Source organism: Notolepis coatsorum (assembly GCF_963971535.1).
Source record: "Notolepis coatsorum genome assembly, chromosome: 17".
Classification (NCBI taxonomy): Eukaryota; Metazoa; Chordata; class Actinopteri; order Aulopiformes; family Paralepididae; genus Notolepis; species Notolepis coatsorum.
Window position 1 is genome coordinate 105,278,041 of NC_140181.1, and position 20,788 is coordinate 105,298,828.

General features: G+C 42.8%; 1 protein-coding gene across 1 annotated transcript; it reads right to left on the reverse strand.

Annotated features, from left to right (window-relative positions):
- Positions 1-1,224: 1,224 nt before the first annotated feature.
- Positions 1,225-19,631, reverse strand: LOC311243760 (interleukin-17 receptor C). Its single transcript, XM_084333102.1, has 16 exons — positions 19,321-19,631; positions 16,668-16,692; positions 16,309-16,449; positions 14,812-14,925; positions 13,715-13,827; positions 12,834-12,936; positions 12,699-12,740; positions 11,084-11,244; positions 10,660-10,722; positions 10,455-10,512; positions 9,858-10,093; positions 6,174-6,224; positions 5,703-5,754; positions 4,684-4,779; positions 2,578-2,616; positions 1,225-2,157 (listed from the first exon to the last, which is right to left on the reverse strand). Exons 1-16 carry the CDS (start codon positions 19,441-19,443, stop codon positions 1,343-1,345), a joined length of 2,232 nt encoding a protein of 743 aa, XP_084189228.1. The 5' UTR covers positions 19,444-19,631; the 3' UTR covers positions 1,225-1,342.
- Positions 19,632-20,788: the final 1,157 nt, after the last annotated feature.

Here is a 20,788-nt window from a genome sequence, read left to right on the forward strand (position 1 = left end):
TTCTTGAAACCTTTTCAGAGCAAGAGAACATTTTCCCTATCCCCGCTCAACTCCAACTGACATCAGTCCAAAACAATAAAATTAAAAGTGCAATAATACCAAGCAGGGCTCTTTTACCTAGAGGTCGCTGCTTAACATTACAGATCCTACCTTTAAAATAATTTGCTCCAAAAAACATATCATAAGTAGTTTGCCCCTTGAATTCAGAAACATACATTTGTTTACCCCTTAAATTCAGCAAAATCCATTTTATGAATGTTAATAACAAGCCTTAAGAAAAAAAAAAAAAATATTATAAATTAAATAAAAGTAGGGTCCTGCTCTACCAGGCTTGTTGTATTGTAGCTGCTCTACCAGGCTTGTTGCATTGTAGCTGCTCCAACAGGCTTGTTGTATTGTAGCTGCTCTACCCTTCAACATTGTTACAACCCCAGTATGTCAATAACATAAAGGATGATTCTGTTGTGATAAATGAACCAAAGGAAAAATAAAGCAATGCCCACACGTTTAGGTGAAAGAAAATATATATTGTGCCTTTTATATATACAAACAAAAACAGACTAATAGACAATGACAATGGTGGAGTTGAGACACACAACCAAGGGGAAAGGGGGGGGGGGGGGGAGCTTGAATGATGCCAAAGGAATAAACGAAGTAAAACAAAACACAACTAACTCAGTAAGGAATATCTTGTCTACCTATACACAAACACAAGGTAAAATAAAAACTACTCCTCACTACCTAACCAAAGATATGTCCAAAACAAACAATGAGTGGCATCACTCCTGACCTAGTGTGTTTTCTAGACAAGAATATCCGTGTAGCACCAAATGTGTTGGTGGGCCCCTTACCTGATCCAATTCCCAACACACACACAGACTTGTACAGAGTGTGTGACACTAAATTCACATAACATTTAACCAACAGCCAAACCAGAGACAAAAGGGGAGGGCAAGGCGCAATAGGAAGTGCCCTGTGGGTTTTTAAAACAAGAGGAGGGCTTCTGATTGGGCAACTGGTGCTTCGATTGATGGCTGGGATTGACTGGCTGGTTTCCAATTAGTGTCTTGATGAATGACAGGAACCTGGATCAGAGTAGCAGGTGGAGAGAGAGAGAGAGAGAGAGAGAGAGAGAGAGAGAGAGAGAGAGAGATGAGAGAGAGAGAGAGAGAGAGAGAGAGAGAGAGAGAGAGAGAGAGAGAGAGAGAGAGAGAGAGAGAGAGAGAGAGAGAGAGAGAGAGAGAGAGAGAGAGAGAGAGAGAGAGAGAGAGAGAGAGGCACAAAAGTACAAACAACATACACCAGCCACATTCTGGAACGTAACAAACGTCCTCTCCTGCTCTCAGACCCAGGCCATTCCATTGACCACAGGGCAGTTGTCAGGGCTAGAGGGGGTGGTGAGACACGGCTGCAGGGGCACCGTTTCCCAGGGGTCCTCCTCAGCTCCCTGCGCCCCCACGCAGTCCTGAGACCACCCCGCCGTCAGGCGCAACACTGTTGACCCGGCCGTGACCCCTCTCAGTCCTCCAGCCAGCGCGCGCGCCGCCGCCCTGAGCCCCCCCGCCCTCCTCCGTCTCCCCGACGCGGAGGTCCTAGGCCCGGCTAGCTCCGTCAGGAAACCCAGGCTCTGGGAGGGCAGGCTGAAGAGTCGAAGGCCCCGGAACAGCTCCGGGAGAGGCCGGCTGCAGCCCGGGGGCCGGGGGGGCAGTGACTCCAACTGCACCAAGACGAAGCGCTCTCCGGCGCGCCCCTGCAGGTGGTCGGCGAGGACGCAGCTCAGCGAAGCACTGAAGACGTCTGAGTACGGAGAGGCGGCAGCCGCGGCACCCCTCTCCTCCTCCCCCCCCGCTTCCGCGGTCCTCTCCCCGAGGACGTCTCTCTCCCGGCCCCGGCCGCCGCCCCACTCCTCGGCCCTATCCCAGGCCGTGCCAGTCAGCACGAGCACCACCTTGCCCCCCTGCCGCCGCAGCCGGTCCAGGCGGGCGTGGAGCCAGGGCACGGGGCCCAGCGTGCCCAGCTCAGCCCGGCTCCACAGGTCCAGAGACACGCTGAGCCCCAGGGCGCGCAGGGAGGAGCCCAGGCGACACACCAGCGCCGGCAGGGCCCGGTCTCCGTCGGGCGGGTACAGCAGGACCACATGCCCCCCGCCCACCGCACCTGGCAGAGAGAGAGTGTGTGTGTGCGTGCGCGGTGCACAAATTCACGCGTGTGTGCATAACATTTGAGGGGGAGAGAGAAGGAAGCAAACATTTATGAATAATAATAATAATAATAATAATAATAATAATAATAATAATAAATAATAATAATAATAATAATAATAATAATAATAATAATGCATTCAATTTATAGTGCACTCTACATTTGGAAACCAAATCTCAGAGTGCTTACAGGGTAAAAACATAGGCAATTAAAAAAAACAAGGCATAAAAACATAGAAAAAAGGGATAAAACACACAAGGCATGTATAAAAAGGTTAAAAACTGTGAATGAATGAAGTCTTGTTTAAAAACTTGATGTACATTTCTAACAGGACCCTAAAACTGTATGAAATGGATTTCAGCCCGTCTCTCGTACCTTTTACATCGTCCTCTTTCAGCCACCTCCACACGTAGCCTAGAGGTTACAGAGCAGAGTTTAGTTATTGGGGTTAAAGTGGAAATGAAGCAGTGAGCATAAATACATATTCATAGCATCACATTAGTATTTAGATAAGCCACAGAAGAAGTCACGTTATAAAAATAAGCAGTTTCTAAGAAAAAACGATTTGTTGTGTACATTTCTGAAGCATTTAGCATTATGGGCGCGGCCATTTTGTTGCTGACGTCATACCGTGGCTTGGGTGTATACACTCTGGTTAGCTGCCTATATTGAATGGGTCGGTCAGCAAATAAAATGTTGCCTACAAAACAACGGGACCGCGGTGGTTCTGTTTGTATTGCTCCTGGCTGTTCAAACTAATTTTACCATGTGAGAGAGAGGAAAGTTGGTTAATTTCCACAAACTACCAGTGAAAAAAACAGTGTTGTTGACATGTTGGCTCGGGCTGCCTGCACCCAGACGGCGCTGTTGGCTCGGGCTGCCTGCACCCAGACGGCGCGACCAGCCTGTTGGACAGGGAAGGAGGATCTGCAGCGAACACTTCATTGCCTCGGATTATGTTGTTGGGGTGGGATGTTTGTCCAGAAGACCACTAATCAGCTGAAGCCGGACGCGGTTCCCTCGGTCTTCGACAGACAGACCGGCGTTAGCTCTCGGGGCCCGGCGTTAGCTCTCGCTAGCTAGCGTTAGCAACCGGAGCGTCGCGGAGCATTCAGCCTGCTGGCTACACAGCTTGTGTAGCCAGCAGGCTGAATGCTCCGCGACGCTGGTTGAAGTGGGTCTAGGTAGCCAGCAGGCTGAATGCTCCGCGACGCTGGTTGAAGTGGGTCTAGGTAGCCAGCAGGCTGAATGCTCCGCGACGCTCCGGTTGCTAACGCTAGCTAGCGAGAGCTAACGCCTGGCCCCGGCTGGTGCCAACTAGCTCCCGAGAGCTAACGCCGGTCTGTCTGTCGAAGACCGAGGGAACCGCGTCCGGCTTCAGCTGATTAGTGGTCTTCTGGACAAACATCCCACCCCAACAACATAATCCGAGGCAATGAAGTGTTCGCTGCAGATCCTCCTTCCCTGTCCAACAGGCTGGTCGCGCCGTCTGGGTGCAGGCAGCCCGAGCCAACATGTCAACAACACTGTTTTTTTCACTGGTAGTTTGTGGAAATTAACCAACTTTCCTCTCTCTCACATGGTAAAATTAGTTTGAACAGCCAGGAGCAATACAAACAGAACCACCGCGGTCCCGTTGTTTTGTAGGCAACATTTTATTTGCTGACCGACCCATTCAATATAGGCAGCTAACCAGAGTGTATACACCCAAGCCACGGTATGACGTCAGCCATGACGTCATCAACAAAATGGCGGCGCCCATGTTGAAAACAGGGATATTATATTATATTTTTCAGACAAATAAGATAGATTTCACATTTGATTATAGAACCCTGTCTTACACAAGGTACACAACAAACAAACTAGGATCACATTGCTCACTGCTTCATCTCCACTTTAAGGCTGCATGTCGGACATGCAGTACAGTGTCATGGTGGCCAGGGGTGTAAAGTACTTGAGTAATTGTACTTCATTTCAGAGAAAAAAAACATACTTTTTACTCCTTACATTTAAAATGTACAAAGTACAAATCTCGCAGGTCCAACTATTTTAATTAGTATATTTGTTTCTCTGGCCGAACTAACATTAACGTTATTAATTTATTTAAAAACAGCCAATCAAATCCCCATCAATGGAAAATGAACCCGCCCATACCCATGCTGATTGGTCCTTGTGCAAGACTAGAAAGTGGGGATCTTTGATTAAACACCTGCTATCAGAAGAATAGACAGTCAGAGTGACAAGCTACAGAAGATGGTCACAAACGATAGTATGAGTGATGAAGAGGACGAAACGGATCATTTCATTGCCCCGGAATAAAAAAAAGTTTTTACTTAAGTACATTTAAAAGTAGAAACGTTTGTGTGTTTTTAGCCAGATACTCTGACTTTTACTTGAGTATGCTTTTGAGACGGTACCCATACTTTCACTTAAGTATAATTTCTGGGTACTTTTTACACCCCTGCTGATAAGACAACTGACCTTTTAGGATCCCCTGTGCAGCGTAGGCACCCAGCAGGGTCAGACAGACCAGCAGTGAGATGATGAGGAGAGGCAGACTCCATCTCCACCGAGGTGCTAGAGAAGGCAAGTATGGAATACATCACACTGGGGTTCAACGTCAAAAACAACCAGGCTTTAAAAGCCCTGATGGATAATTATTTTTGACCATACATTATATATTACTGTATACATTATATATACATTTTGAGTATAATTATAAACATATGTCCTTGAAGAGTTTGACTCTTGGAAAACACAGTTTTACATTTCTTTTAACCCATCATGATTAGAAATGCAGTTATTTTTTATTCTAATTTTACAAACATTTCACACGTATTTGCACAAAATGCAGTAGATTTTCAGATTTCAGATATTCAAATATTATCAGTCTTTGTATGAAGAGCTCAATCAATCAATTTGAGTCTGAAACAGTTCTTCAATACCATATTGTGAGATCCGGCTGGTTTTTTCAATGTGTACATAATGTAAATATCTGTAGATGACAGCAGCTCTGACACTCAGGCTTTATGCTGGGGAGCAGACAGGGAAGACATAGGGCTAGATCCGTCATGTGTTCTAGGTGGTGTTTTCTGTACTGTACTGTTCCATGTGTCTTTTATGTTTTATGTGGTGTATTGTCTCAGCTACCACCTGCACCGTGCTTGAATTCCACCGGCCTGGCCGTGTGGCAATAAAAGGAACTTGAACTTGAATCAGTCAGTATGATAAGAAAGAGATAAACACAACGCAGAAACATCACGGAGCCACAGGTGACGAGGTGATTACTGGCTGATATATCCAAATCCAACAATATGTTGTTTTTCCAGTGTGATCACACCTTACTGAATACAAGTTCTGTATATTTAGTTTTTCCAGTGTGATCACACTGAATACAAGTTCTGTGTTTTATGAATCAGATCGTTACTCAGGCCGTTGATCTAACCCGCTAAATCCAAGTACCTAGGATCATCTGGACAAGGATCAACAAATACTCGTACTTGTAAATGGACACTGGGGCTCCAGGTCTGAATCCATTCCATGTATTTTGATCTAAACAAGGTGAGGCAAGGCGTTAGATTCAGATTCCTTCAGTACCTTTTACAGGGGGGAAAAGAGTGAAATTCACTTCGTTGTGGTTCCTCTTCCGTAGCAGCATCCAATATAATATGAAGTAAACTAAAATAGAAATAGCATAGAATAAAATAAAATAACAGCAAGATGACTATATACAATTCTAACAAAGTGTGCAGTGTGCAGATAACAGGATTGCAAAAGAGTAGGTTTACAATAAGGTACAATAAACGTGTACATGAAGTAGTGTGTAAACGTTTTTAAGATAAAGTAAGATAAGATTCAAATTAAAATTAGAATAAAAAAATATAAGAATAAAAGGTAAAGAACAAGATACAATGTAAAAGGTAATGGTGATGGTGTAATGCCTCACTATAGGTAATAGGAAGAGATATTACCTTAATACAAAGTGCAGGATGCAATGATACATTGATGAATTCTCCATGTTTCTAAAGAGAAAAACAAACAGATAAATAATCTGCAGCACCCCTATAGTCACCTACTGTACCACTACGCTTGGAACGTTTGGATTATAACGTTGAGTGGAAAACACACCTCAACAAAGAGCCATTGTTGTGATCTTGGAAAGTTCAATCGAGGCTAGAATCTGGAGAAGCAAGTTTCCAGCCAGTGATATTATCAAGCCACGTTATGGGAGACAGACCTTGTGAACCCATGGACTGTTTGCTTGAGCTTTATCTCTTAGCACAGTGAACCAAACAATGTAACCGTATCCGCAGAAATTCTGTGCAGTGGTGGAAGAAGTACACAGTTCCTTTACTTAAGTAAAAGTAGAAATACCCAGATAAATGAGTACTCTGATGAAGGTAAAAGTCCTCCATTAAAATTCTACTTAAGTAAAAGTAGAGAAGTATTTGCTATTGAATGTGGTAGCACTTTATAATAACACCCTGTTATAATACATTTATAAAGTATTTGTAGATAATGAACTAATCATGAACAAACCATTTATATACATTCATAAATGATTATTAAATCATTTATAACTATATTTGTATAACATTTACAAAGTATTTATAACGCATTAGTGGATAATGAACTAATCATGAACAAACCATTTATATACATTCATAAATGATTATTAAATCATTTATAACTATATTTGTATAACATTTACAGATTAGTTCTACATTATTTATAAATCATTATCAACATTGTTTCTACTTGATTTGTTCATCATTAAATAATGTTGTATAAGTAAGGGATAATGTATAGCTACAAGGTCATTGTCGCAAAATAATTGACCGACACGGAGTTTAGAACATTGAGGCGCAGCCGAGGTGTTTTAAACGTCAGTGAAGGTCAATTATTTTGCGACAATGACCGAGTATAGGCTATACATTATCCAGCTTATTACATGGCTAACTTACTAACAATATACCTAATTCATCGACAAGACGAGATCAAATGCAGACGCAGTTGTTCTGTGGCTCTGTCAGCCCAAATAAAGTGATTATTATTATCTGCAGCCGGCAGGTCTGTGGTCTGATTGCATGATTGAGTGCAGCTGTGCATATGCTGAGCAGCACTGATACAGTGTGTGTAGTGGGCTTGATTGGTCCAGCTGCGCACAGCGGTCATTATTGTTCGGCAGAGGTCCGTTATCGAGTAATATCGGACCTCTGACGAGCGCTATTGACCAATCACAAGCAAGCATTTCTGCGAATGTGAAAACGCCATGTAATAATGTGTAGTAACACATTTGTAGATGCTTTGAAAAATGGATATGAAAAAACGACTATACTGTATCTCCATATATTTTTCATGTTCAACAAATGATTTGTTAAGACATTCCTAAAACATCTATAAATCATTTGCAGATGCTATTGTGGGGGCCAATCTGAAGTGAAGCCTATATTCATCATTAACAAATGTCTAATACATGTTGTAGACAGCTTTTGGATACACCCTTCTTTGTGACATCAAACAGTGACAGAATTAGGACTAAAGATAAATGCAATTGTATTAACATATAAAATACATGTGCATGACATAGATATAGTGTAACATGGGGGCAGTGCTGTCCGGGAGAAATGCGAGCCCCCCCCCCTATTTTTTTTATACAGCCAACATACTCCTAAACAATAGCGCTGACTGAGGCTGGGCACACAGATACAGTCAACATATTCTTAAATAGTAGCGCTGCCCGAGGCTGGGCACATGACACAGTCAATGCATTCCCAAATAATAGCGCTGCCCGAGGCTGGGCATATGATACAGTCAACGCATCTTTAAATAATAGCGCTGCCCGAGGTTTAGTGGCAATGCACCTGCACAGTCGCACACCCGGCAGCAACAGGGAAAATGCACAAAACACCCCCGGAAACTGACAAACAAGCCCAAAGCCGGATAGGTAGATATAGAGAGAGAAAGAGAGAGAGAGATAGAGAGAGAGAAAGAGAGAGATATAGATAGAGAGCGAGATAGAGAGAGCAAGAGAGAGAGAGCAAGAGAGAGAGAGCAAGAGAGAGAGAGAGCGCAAGAGAGAGAGAGCAAGAGAGAGAGAGCGAGAGAGAGAGCGAGAGAGCAAGAGAGAGAGAGCGAGAGAGAGAGCGAGAGAGAGCAAGAGAGAGAGAGCGAGAGAGCAAGAGAGAGAGCGCGAGAGAGAAAGAGAGAGAGAGCGAGAGAGAGAGAGAGAGAGAGCGAGAGAGAGAGATCCACGGCGGGAACAGAGCAGACCGCACCAAAAACTCACCCTAACGCAGAGTCAGGTCCAAGAGGAAGGAGACGACCGTGGAGAAAGTTCACCAGTCCCATCATGATATTGTCCCCCCCGTTGGGATGAACCCGGGAGTCTGCTCCCAGTCCATCCGCCACACGTTAGCACCCGACAACGTAGCCAACGCTAGCTAGCTAGCGTTAGCTAACGCTAGTTAGCTGTCCCTGCCCCCAGCCAAGCTACTAGCCGACATAGCTATAGCCTGACTGAAGGTTCCAACACGCAACAACTTTCATCCTCAGTCCATCCGCCGAACGTCCTCCCCGTCCCGGCACAACCCAATCACCACACCCGGTACCGACAAGCCCACGGCACGCGGCGCCATCTCCTCCGCTCTGATGCTGCACATCTGGTTCTCTTGGCCAAGACATCCACTCGCTCCAGTGGACAGCGCCGAATAGACCCTGTACCTGGCTGTACCCCCTCCCCTCGTGGATAATACCGGTCTTCTTCACATCTCTCTACCGACTACCAGACCGACGCCAACCAGCTCCCCCTAGTGTTAGTCCTCCCACCCCACGATGCTTTGCATAAAAGTAATTGAATGAAACCAATAGTATATCTGCAGAGCCGCAGAGCCCGGAACACTATTCTACAAACGTGTCTAATGTGAAACATATAAGCATGTAAGCAAAACTAGATTGTAGGTCTGTGATGGAAAGTGATTGTTAACATTCTATTTCTTTTTATTTTTATTTAATTTTTTTTTAAATCTAATTAAATTTTCTTTTATTAAGGAAACATTTTTGACAGTGTCCAAAAAGTTTGTAAAATGGCCATAAATCTCTGTAGCTTCCAGCCTTCCACCCTAATCTCTCCCTCTGTCTATCTATCTATAATTATATCTATTGTAAAAGGACTATGAAACAGTGTCTACAATATGCCATATCTACTGTTGAGGTTCCATGGTAACCGCCATTCCAGTTCTCTCTCTCTCTGTCGAGGGAGGGCCAGGGACTCCTACTTTTGCTGTATATGACAGACTCACTGGACAGACGGGAGCTTCTTGAGGTGAACTGCTGGACAGCTAACTACTGGACCCACCAGTCTGTGTGGCATTTCGTTTTAGGGACTCACTGGCTTGAGAATATAGTCTGTTGTCTTTAATTCTTTAACTGCTCTGTTTATTATGAATACTTTTGCCTAATTAAACTATAAAAGCAATCCACATCTGAATAGAACTAATTATTTGTCGCGACGGATCCCCCTCTTTCAAAGAGGATCTGAGCACGGTTGGAGTCCCTGACCAATTCCCCCGATCCCCGCATATGGCAAGGCAAATTCCTAACAAGTGAGTTGGCATGGCAATACAATATTGGATTTTGAATTATGTCACCATTACCCAGTGTCCATTGCGTGAGGCTCTCCATCCTCCAGCGTGGGCGTGGCTGCTCAGCCTCTGTCTGGAGCCCTCCACTTCCTCACACTGACCCCCCGCCGAGGCCCTCTCGCACAGCCACACTTCCCCCTCAAGCCTGCAGGGGGCAGTCACGTTCCAGCTCAGGGCTGTGCCGTCGTCTCTCACCGGGGCCTCCGTCAGAGACACGGACACGTTCTCCTGCATTCTTTTGAACACACCTGAGAAGAATGAATAGGCAATATATCTATAGGCTCTGAACAGCTGTCATACGTGATTTGTGACTCTGTGTATGGGGTTGAAACAGGGAAGGAATGTCCCCAACTACAGAATTAAGTTTAGAGTTGACTAATGAGCAATAGGATCTTATTTCTATTTCATTGACAAATATTGCTTCTCACAAATAGTTGTCTATTTGGATTTTAATAATCTAGGCAAGAATGACCTGTTTGCATCTAATCATAGACCAATACACAATCTTGATATGCCAAGAAGATACAAATTAAAACAAATCATGGACTAAAACCACCTTAATCAACAAAGTCCTAATGACCCACCTAAAAGAAGGTGCAGCTAGTTTACCTTGCTGGTTCTTGAAGGGGCAGGATAGTCTGCGGAGTGACTTGCCCTTCCACCAAACCTGAGGGAAAGCAAAAAGCAGATACGCAAGTTTCCTTCATGCCTGCAGGCTATTTCCTACAAATTATACGCCCCTTTCATTCTACATTGACATTATCTTATCATCATTTCATCACTTAGCAGTCATTGCTTGTTTGACAACAGTTACCTTGAAACAGAGGCATGGTGCAACATATTTAGATGGAATGATCATTTCTCTCTGGCCTTTGTGCTAAAGAAAAGATAAAAAAAAGTAATTATTATTATTATTATTAGGCAATTATAAATGGTAAATGGTGCATTTATATAGCGCTTTACAATTTGTTCCTCACATTCACCCATTCACTCACACATTCACACACCGACGGCGGAGGCGACCATGCAAGGTGCCAACCTGCTCATCAGGAGCAATTAGGGGTTAAGTGTCTTGCTCGAGGACACTTTGACACGCTGCCAGGGAGGAGCGGGAATCAAACCGGGAATCGAACCGGGAACCTTCCGACTACCAAAACGAGACCGCTCTACCTTAGCCACTGTCTGTATTATTATTACTTTGTAATAATAGAACAGGCCTGCGTTGTTCGGTGACTGACCCATTCGAAGAGCTGCCCAGACACTTGATCCTCATCCCAGAGCATCTGACACATGACCACCTCCTGGACGCTAGTTGTGTCAGTGTTGTTGTTGTTGTTGTTGTCCAGCTGCAGGAGGAACACGCCCCTCCTGGCATCCACCACAGCTCCAACTCTGGGAACTAAGATAATCACTTATGATTCACCCATTACTCTGAAGTCACTCGCCTATTATCCATAACTCCCTGGAAACCAGTAATACCTGCTGCTGAGTGGACTATCCCCATGGTTAAGCAAATTAGATGAAATAAAAGCAGTGATGCCACAGACAGTGTTTGACTTCTACTGGTAGAGGCTATTGATTTGCATGTGCTCGGCAATGTGCTAAAACAGCGCGTCTCAAACTACGCGACGCGACTACGGGGTCGTGGGTAGGTGACATGCGAATTGGCAAGTAAAAAAATAAATAAAAATCCTTTTAGTTTTTTTTTGTTCAGGCAACATATTTTGGCTAAATATGCCTCGTTTTATAAATGTGTATTGATAACATCGTGCTGTAATAAAATGTTCTAATAAATATGCATGATCAAGTTGAACAACGTGTGCTTTTATTTTGATATTCCTTAATTCCACATGGAAATTACTAGATACAAGTGTGGGGTCGCCAAAAAATATCCGAAATATAATGGGGTTGTGGTATAAAAAAGTTTGAGAACCCCTGTGCTAAATATAATGTTTGTTATTTAAATACAGCCCCATGTAGAACACACTCAACCCCTCCAATACATACAAGTTTTCAAGTTTATTTGTAGAGTCCTGAATCACAGTTACATGTTTCAAAGGGCCCACATTGCACCCATACCCTGACCTTGACACTCAGTGAATAACAAGAACTAGGAAGAAAGTTGAAAGGAATTGATTGATTGATTGAAAACTTTATTAACAGATTGCAGAATGCATACAATACAGTACGACTCAATACACACAATTGTTAAGGGGATGCAGACCAGAGAAAGACTTTCGTCTTGTTTACATCAGGGTCCCCCATTTTCAATTCATCAAGACATTTATGACAAACAAGATACAGTACTGTTTCATCAAGACATACAAATATACAGTACTGTTTAAGAGAAAGAGATCATAAAAAAATATATAATTTATACATTCAAGGGGGAAGAAATTGTACATTGGAGGGGGTTGGGGGGGGGGGGGGGGGTTGGACACATACCGGGGCTAGTTTCGACTGGCAGCCACCCGTAGGTGCTCTTTGAGAGTGGTTTTGAAGGAGGGTAGGGATTCACATTATTTTATGGCTGTGGGTAGGGCGTTCCACATTGTTGTGGCATAATTGCGAAACATGGGTTGAACATGATTTGTGGAACTCCCTCTGGTGTCGTGGAATTCACTGACCGTTGGGAAGTATTTCGACATGTACATGAGTACCTTAGTGGTGTAGTGTATCTTGTAGACCAGGCCCATTGCAAGTTGCTGTACTCTGTTGTCTACTCTAAGCCATCCTAGGTTGTCAAATGGGCAGGGGTGAGGTGAATTTTAGGAGTAAGGTCAAGAAGTAGTCTGACCAGTTTGTTTTGTGATGTTTGTAGTCTTGTTTGGAACTTAATGGGTATCGGCTTACCGTCACACTCCTTCACGGAATCATCTTGACTCTGAGAGCAAACTGAAAGGAGAGGGGAAGGCGACTGTTAGCATCATGAGCAGAGTGCATTATGTGTCTCTGCTGAAATACAGTGAAATATTGACTTGAACTCACCGTCTTCTAAAGATGGGATTGTGACACTATGGGTCGTCTTGGAGCTAGCATAGACCAGGATCATGAGAATACTGCCAAACTGGGTTTTTTCTGTCAGCCAGATCTGAAGGGGACACAGGGCACGGTGGCACAGTGGTCAGCACTGCTGCCTCACAGTAAGAAGGTCCTGGGTTCGAACCCCAGCAGGGGGCCTTTCTGTGTGGAGTTTGCATGTTCTCCCTGTGTTCACGTGGGTTTCCTCCAGGTACTCTGGTTTCCTCCGACACCATAAACACATGCAGGCAGGGACTACAGATGAAAACTAGCTCATTAGCTAATTCTGGCACATTTACATTGATGTGGAAACTGAATATGTTGATTAATGTGCACTGTCCCTGGGTAAGAAATTACTTAATAAAAATCAAAACCATCCAATAATCACAAATAAAAGCAAGCACTGAGCCTATGGAAAATGTAGTCCACGATCTACTGATCCAGAAGCTCAAGGAATAAGAACACAAGAAGGCTACACTAAAAGGAACCTGTGAAAAATCTAAATAAAGTATGATATATATTTAGTATTGAATACATGAAGTGTTACAAGAGAAAAGGGAGATCCCTGTAGCGCTGTTTGAAACTAGAAACGAGCTGCTCCTACCCTCCCACCACCGACAACGGAGCATCTTCTAAGAGCAATGTTGGTTTAGTTTGTTTCAAAGGGTGATTTGGGGGGGGGGATTGTGTCGAGATTATAAACAATATTCAAGCATTTATAACTTAGTTATTGTTTATTTTCCTCAACTATACCCAGTGCAGCTTTAAAGGAAAGAGTTATTGAATGGATTATATAACAAACAAGATCACGGCAACCATAACGAGTGGATGTAAGGAGTAGAACTGACCTCGAGTGCCGGCTGGCGGGCGTTCGCACTCGCAGTGATGATGATCGGTCTAAACGTCACTGCCTTGCAATGTTCAAAGGAGCCCGGGGAGCTGAAACACACTTTCACCAGAGCTGTAAGAAGGAACAAGACCAATAATCATTTCATTTGTACTTTATTGTTTGCATTTTGTACTTCACTTTGTACTTTAGGTTGTACATTAGTTTGTATATTATTTTGTATAGTGTTTGGCCTTTATTCTTTTTACTTATCTTTTTACTGTATGAAGCACAATCAAAACAAATAAACACAGACTAAATTAGGGATGTTCGATATTGGATTTTTTACTGATATCCGATATACTGATATTGTCCAACTCTTAATTTCCGATACCGATATCAACCAATACTGATATATGCAGGGTCCCCCCCCCCCAAAAACAGAATAATTTCAGGTAATTAACATTATATCTCTTGTCGTGGAATTAACACATTATGCATACTTTTCACAATAAATAAAATAAGAATTTGTTCTTACTTGCTTGCCTGGGTAAATAACGGTTAAATAAATGTAAAAAAAGAAAAAGTAAAAAAAATAGTTTTTTTAACCGATACCGATCATTTCAGATATAACATTTGAATGCCAATATCGGACATCCCTAGACTAAATACATTTTGGCTCCTACAATCATTATGAGACGAGCATTTGCATCAAATTATAATTAGTGGTAAGTGATTTCCAGAAGGTGTTCTTCTAACTTCTAATAACAATCAATGCACAGAGAAACTGAGGGAGAACAGAAGCATTACACCCCTACCTCATTTTTGCTTTATTAAAAAGTTAGCATTTTGTACTTTATTGTTTGCATTTTGTACTTCATTTTGTACTTTAATTTGTATATTGTATATTTTCGTATATAGTGTTTGGACTTTAATCTTTTTAGTTTTAACTTTTTTTTTACTGTATGAAGTACAATCTCAGGAGGCTCATACAGAACCAAGCATTTCACTGTAATGTACCTTATATGTGACAAATAAAACTAAACTTGAACTTGAATGCACAGCTCGCTCGGTATACAATATATTGATGGTGGGTCTCGTTTGAAACCTCCTTCGTACCTTTTGGTTCAGGTAGCATCTGTTCATCACTCCCCTCTGGCATCTGTTTATTACCGGAGCTCTCACCCCCATCAGTATGGTCGTCAGACCCCTCAGTGTTGTCGATGTAGACATCTGTGACAACAGAGTCGTCAATCACATTCAGAGTTATCAATGCCAATGTGTGTTCACACTCTCAAAAAAACATAACAATTTGCATTGAATATGTTTCCAAATAGCTGCTAATAATAGGCTATAGAGATAATGCCCCCAACATGTTGAGATACCCCTACCAGAGGTGAAACAAAACACACTTTCTCATCTCTATGGTCTCCCGTAGATTAAATTAATCCTTGTATATAAATGTATATTACTGCAAAATTGTTGCATTGATAGATATTGTTATATACCCCTAAACAAAAAAAGAGCTCAAATAAAACCTGGCCATAATGGGAGTTGAGACATATGAACTCATGCAGATTAATAACAAGCTCTGATTTCACACTTCACATGCTAGTAGTCAGGATGTTCCTCCACCGGATCAAAACATAAGCTGGATGTAAATGTCTTGGTGCATGTAGGAAATATAGGCCTATGAACACATACCTAAAATAAGCAGAAATGTAAAAAATGTATATCTATGCCGAATGTATGCATTTACTTTGTAGTAACTTGTTCATTGTGTCTTAACTCCCATATGACCAGGCTTTGTTTGTTTTGGGGTATATAACAATATCTATCAAGCATTTTTACAGTAAAATATTTGTATACGAGAATCCATTTCATATGGAAGACCTGAGGAAGAGATGGAGAAAAACAATGTTGTGTTTTGTTCTAGCCCTTTTTGACAGTTTGTCACTATAGGCTATAAGCCAATATGGTAGTACAGTAGAAAATATATGTCTGATATTGGTTAATGTCATCAGTAGCCATGCAACTTATCAAACCATTGACCCCTGTTAGTAATAGTATCAATAATTATATTATTATTATTATTAAGTGCAGTGTGGGTTAAGGACTGGCGATTATTACATCAATTCCTCAGTGCCTATGTGTAACTTGCCTCGAGGGAGTTTCGAACACAGGTCTCCCACGCCGCGTGCAACAACACAGACCGCTATACCAAGAGGTGAACTCACTGCTTTGTAACGTGTCTATGTGTCTTTTGAGGGAGAGAGTGAGTTTAACCCACATAGCACCGCTACTCACCCCAGAACTTCGTGACTGCACTTCACGATACCACCCAGGCCATTACATATATAATATACATATTATATATTGTAGTGTGAAGAAAGAGGATATGAATTGCAACTTGAGTGTTTTGATTGATTGATTGAAAAGTTTATTAACAGATTGCAGAATGGGTACAGTACAGTACAGCTCAACACATACAATTGTTAAGGGGATGCAGACCAGAGAAAGACTTTCGTCTTGTTTACATCAGGGTCCCCCATTTTCAATTCATCATAACATATATGACACACATGACATACAGATAGACAGTGTTCTTAGAGTTACCTTGAACTGCGATGAAGAGAACAATTTGAAGGCAAGGTTCACACTGGGTTCTGTCTGAGCAGCACAACACCACTCTGAGATCCACGTGTCTGACGGAGACAAAGTCTCCCGGATCAGGAAGCAGAGCACCGTACCGATGGGCTGAGCGGAGACAACAGGAATATTATTGTAAGATCTCAACTGGTTAAATAAACAGTGTAGAAACTTGTGAATGCCAGCTCCCCCACCTCCCCCCATCTCCGCTACGCCACCTGAGCGCCTGGCAAACTGTCTGTTTATCTGTGCACATGACAATAAACAATCTTGAATCTTGAATCTCTTGAATCTTGTAATGAGATGGTGTTGTGACATGGCCTCACCTGTCACACTGCAGTCAGCCAAGCCCTTAAAAGAGGAGAAATACAGTGAATCAGCCCAGAATTCATGCAAACAGAGTCTATTAAGGCCGTTTTCACATCTGAAAATCCACGGATAAATGTGAGAATGATACATTGTTTGATTTTGGTTTGCATTCACACTGCCCTTTTTTGAGCTAACCTAATTTGTAAACAAAGGACATGCAGTCGCCAAGTCGTTCTATTGGACAGATCAGTCGCCCAGGTCATTCATTCTATTGGACAGATCATTTTCGGGGAAAGTCACACCGCCGTTTTGCGATTGCCATCATGGCCGTCATTGTTTTGTTATGGTGGGCCTGCCAAATACGAGCGGTAGAGGCAGCGTATGAGGAAGCAAGCCGTGGGATGGGTGTAGCGTTGCCATGGGCGTTTATCTTTTTCGTCCCCGGAGCTACCAGACTTCCATAGGAGATCACAAACTTTTATATAAATCTGCCGTCGTTTTTTTTTTTACTTACAACTTTCAACTACTTTCAATTGTGTGTATTGAGCCGTACTGTATTGTACCCATTCTGCAATCTGTTAATAACATTTTCATTCAATCAATCAATCTGCACGGTGATTGATTGAATGAAAATTTTATTAACAGATTGCAGAATGGGTACAATACAGTACGGCTCAATACACACAATTGTTAAGGGGATGCAGACCAGAAAAAGACGTTCGTCTTATTTACATCAGGGTCCCCCATTTTCAATTCATAATGAATTGTAAGTAAGGGTGCAACTTGCTCCGTGCAATCCATTCTTTGTGGATCTAGCCCTGTGTTTCCATTGCAGACTGAGAGTGCATTCCTGAGGAAGTAAGTTATCAACAGCCTCCAAAATGTAGTGCCTGTGGTTTATGCTAGATAAATGTCATATGTAGCCTGCATTGTGTGTTGTTGGGATGCTGTGACTTATGTGTATGATTATGACTTGGGGTTTGCTGCTTTGTGTTGCGTTTGATTCGTGCCGCTAATTGAGCTAATGCTAGCCAGCTAGTTATGCTATATGGCATATTTCCATTGGCATGTCAGCACTAGCGTTGGCTCGGTTGGCCGCATGGACCGAGCATGGCACGGGGTAGCGACTAGTCGTGGTCATGCATATGGGTCACCTAGCGGCCTAATGCAGGCAGTGTATAGTGCATGATGCATTATGACCTTTACCTCTGCTAATTATGCATTCTGCTAATTCCTTGTTCTCTGCTTATGTGTTGCAGAAAACCACTCGCTCAATCACTCTGAAATACCACTCACTCAATCTCTCACTGTTTCATCCAGCCTTACAACCTGGATGAAAATCACTCTGAAATACCATCACTCTGAGAAACCTCATCATCCTCTGATCCTTGATACAACAAAGGACTGTTCTGTCTCTGTGTCCACTCTCTGTGACCAGGGTGTGCTGTTCTGGATGAAGTGGCTCCAGCAAACATTACAAACAAACATTATATCTTCAATAACATGCATACAAGTAAATAAAATAAAAGATTACAGTAGCAATAGTTGAAGGAAAGTCATGTCAGGACTCAGGACTGACTGAGTGCTGGAGTTAGATGTCATCGGACACAATAGTGAATTAGTAACGCACTGAAATATCTCTCGTGTGTTTGGAATGTGTTTGTTGGCAGTACATGCTGATTTCGTGGTCACACTAAGCAGCCAAGGAGACCGTAGATATGTAACGGTTGTGACAACGTCACCTCAAACTTCGATGCCCTGAGTGGGAGTCGAACCCCGGTCTCCCACACCGCAGGCAGCAACACAGACCGCTATACCAAGAGGTGAATCCACTTCTAAGTACTGGGTCTATGCGTCTTTTGAGGATGTGAGAGTGAGTTTAACCCATAGCACCGCTACTCACCCCAGCCCTTCTTGACTGCGCTTCACGATACCATCCGTTACAGATATACTCTTTATTTTATATATTTATATAAAATATTTAATATCTGTTCCATTAGACCCAAATATCAGCAAACATCTTAACAGACTAAAATACAGTTATATTCTTATCATTTGAATGAATGTAATCTAAAATGAGAATTATGTGTGTGACAATTTTATATTTAGGAAGGGGGGACATTCAAAATTGGGTATCCATAAAACTCAATGGGACCAATTTACTATAGAGTATAGACCTATGGCATTATCTTATTTTCTGAATATATTTTCTGAACCCCCCACCCCCTCCTACAGTCTCCTCCCCACCGTATGTATATATTTTCTCCCACCCACCCACCCACCCCCTCCTAATGTACAGTCTCCTCCCCATCATATGTATATATTCTCTGTTAGGATATGCGTAACAGTACTGTATATTTGCATATCGTATATGTCACAAATGTAACAGTACTATATACCTGTATGTCATATGATATGTCCCTATGTCATGTATGATGTCATGTTGTGTATAATGTCATTATGAATTGAAAATGGGGGACCCTGATGTAAACAAGACAAACGTCTTTCTCTGGTCTGCATCCCCTTAACAATTGTGTGTATTGAGCCGCACTGTATTGTGTACCCATTCCCCATTCTGCAATCTGTTAATAAAGTTTTCATTCATTCATTCATTCATTCATTCATTCATTTATTCATTCATTCATTCATTCATTCATATATCACCGTTACCTCGCTGCATTTGAGTAGAGGGGGGGTTTCTATCATCACCAGCGCGCCTCCCGACGAGAAACCAAACCACAACAAGGGTAGCAGCAGGACTGGGACGGCCCACGGCACCCCGCTGCGAGCCATGCTTCCCCAGAGAGCTCCCCTGAGAGTCTGCTCAGCTCAGCTGCCCTCTGGGCACCTTTTCCACGGCCAGGCGAATTCCCTCATCCGGGAAGAATCCAGAGACCGACAGACAGACGCTCTGCGATTTATTTATCTTAATTTACTTTCTGTCCTCCTCGTGTCGTACTGTCAACCCTGCTGCTTCACAGTATGAGTTATGGTTGGCTTTACAAGATACTCTGGCTCCAGATCCTTGTGCGTGTCGCATGATTGACAGGTTGAAGAGGGGGCGGGTCACAGTGCTACCTGCGCAGGTATGGATCAGCTGTTAAAAACCTGTATGTTCACACATGTGCCTTCAACTGAAACCTAATCGCTGCTAATAATTGCACCTTTATTTATTTATTTTTAAACGTCTTTGTAATCTATGAGTTGTTTTGATTGATTGATTGATTGATTGAAAACTGTATTAACAGATTGCAGAATGGGTACAATACAGTACAGCTCAATACACACAATTGTTAAGGGGATGCAGACCAGAGAAAGACTTTCGTCTTGTTTACATCAGGGTCCCCCATTTTCAATTCATCAGGACATATATGACATACATGACATACAGATAGTCAGTACTGCTACATCTATACATTTATGACATACCAGATTTGCAAATACAGTACTGTTTGTGATACAGAAGGAGTCAGGAAAAGGGAGTATATACATTTGACGTAGAAACTGTACATTGGAGGAGGTTGGGTGGGGGGGGTTGGGTACACTGGGATATTGACAACCATACTGGGTAATTTACATTGGAGGTGGTTGGGGGGGGGGGGCACACTGTATAAACAAGCAAAACTGTACATTGAGGGGGGGGGGGGGGGAGACACTGTACAAACAAACAAAATTATACATTGGACTATTGACAAAACCATACTAGGTAAATGACTGTACATTGGAGGGGGTTGGGTTAGGATATTTACAGGGGCCAGTGTTGAATTGCAGTCTCCCGTAGGTGTCCCTTGAGAGTGGTTTTGAAAGTGGGTAGTGATCCACATTCCTTTACAGCTTTGCCTTTGGGTAGGGCGTTCCACATTGATGTGGCATAATTGCGAAACGTGTTTAGTCCCTTGTTTGAGCCGAATCTGGGTTTAACATGATTTGTGGAGCTCCCTCTGGTGTAGTGGTTGTGGTATTCACTGACCTTTGGGAAGTATTTTGACATGTACATGGGTACCTAACCTTGGTCGTGTATATCTTGTAGACCAGGCCCATTGCAAGTTGCTGTACTCTGTCGTCTACTCTAAGCCATCCTAGGTTGTCAAAGTGGGCAGGGGTGAGGTGGGTTCTAGGAGTAAGGTCAAGCAGTAGT

Bases quoted from the DNA above. Each gene is read 5' to 3' on its own strand.
- LOC311243760 (XM_084333102.1), bottom strand. From the start codon at position 19,443: ATGGCTCGCAGCGGGGTGCCGTGGGCCGTCCCAGTCCTGCTGCTACCC. The intron at 14,926-16,308 runs GTAACTCTAAGA...CTGTTGTCACAG, and splicing joins TCTCTTCATCGCAGTTCAAG to ATGTCTACATCGACAACACT. The intron at 12,937-13,714 runs GTCAGTTCTACT...TGTCCCCTTCAG, and splicing joins CCCGCCAGCCGGCACTCGAG to ATCTGGCTGACAGAAAAAAC.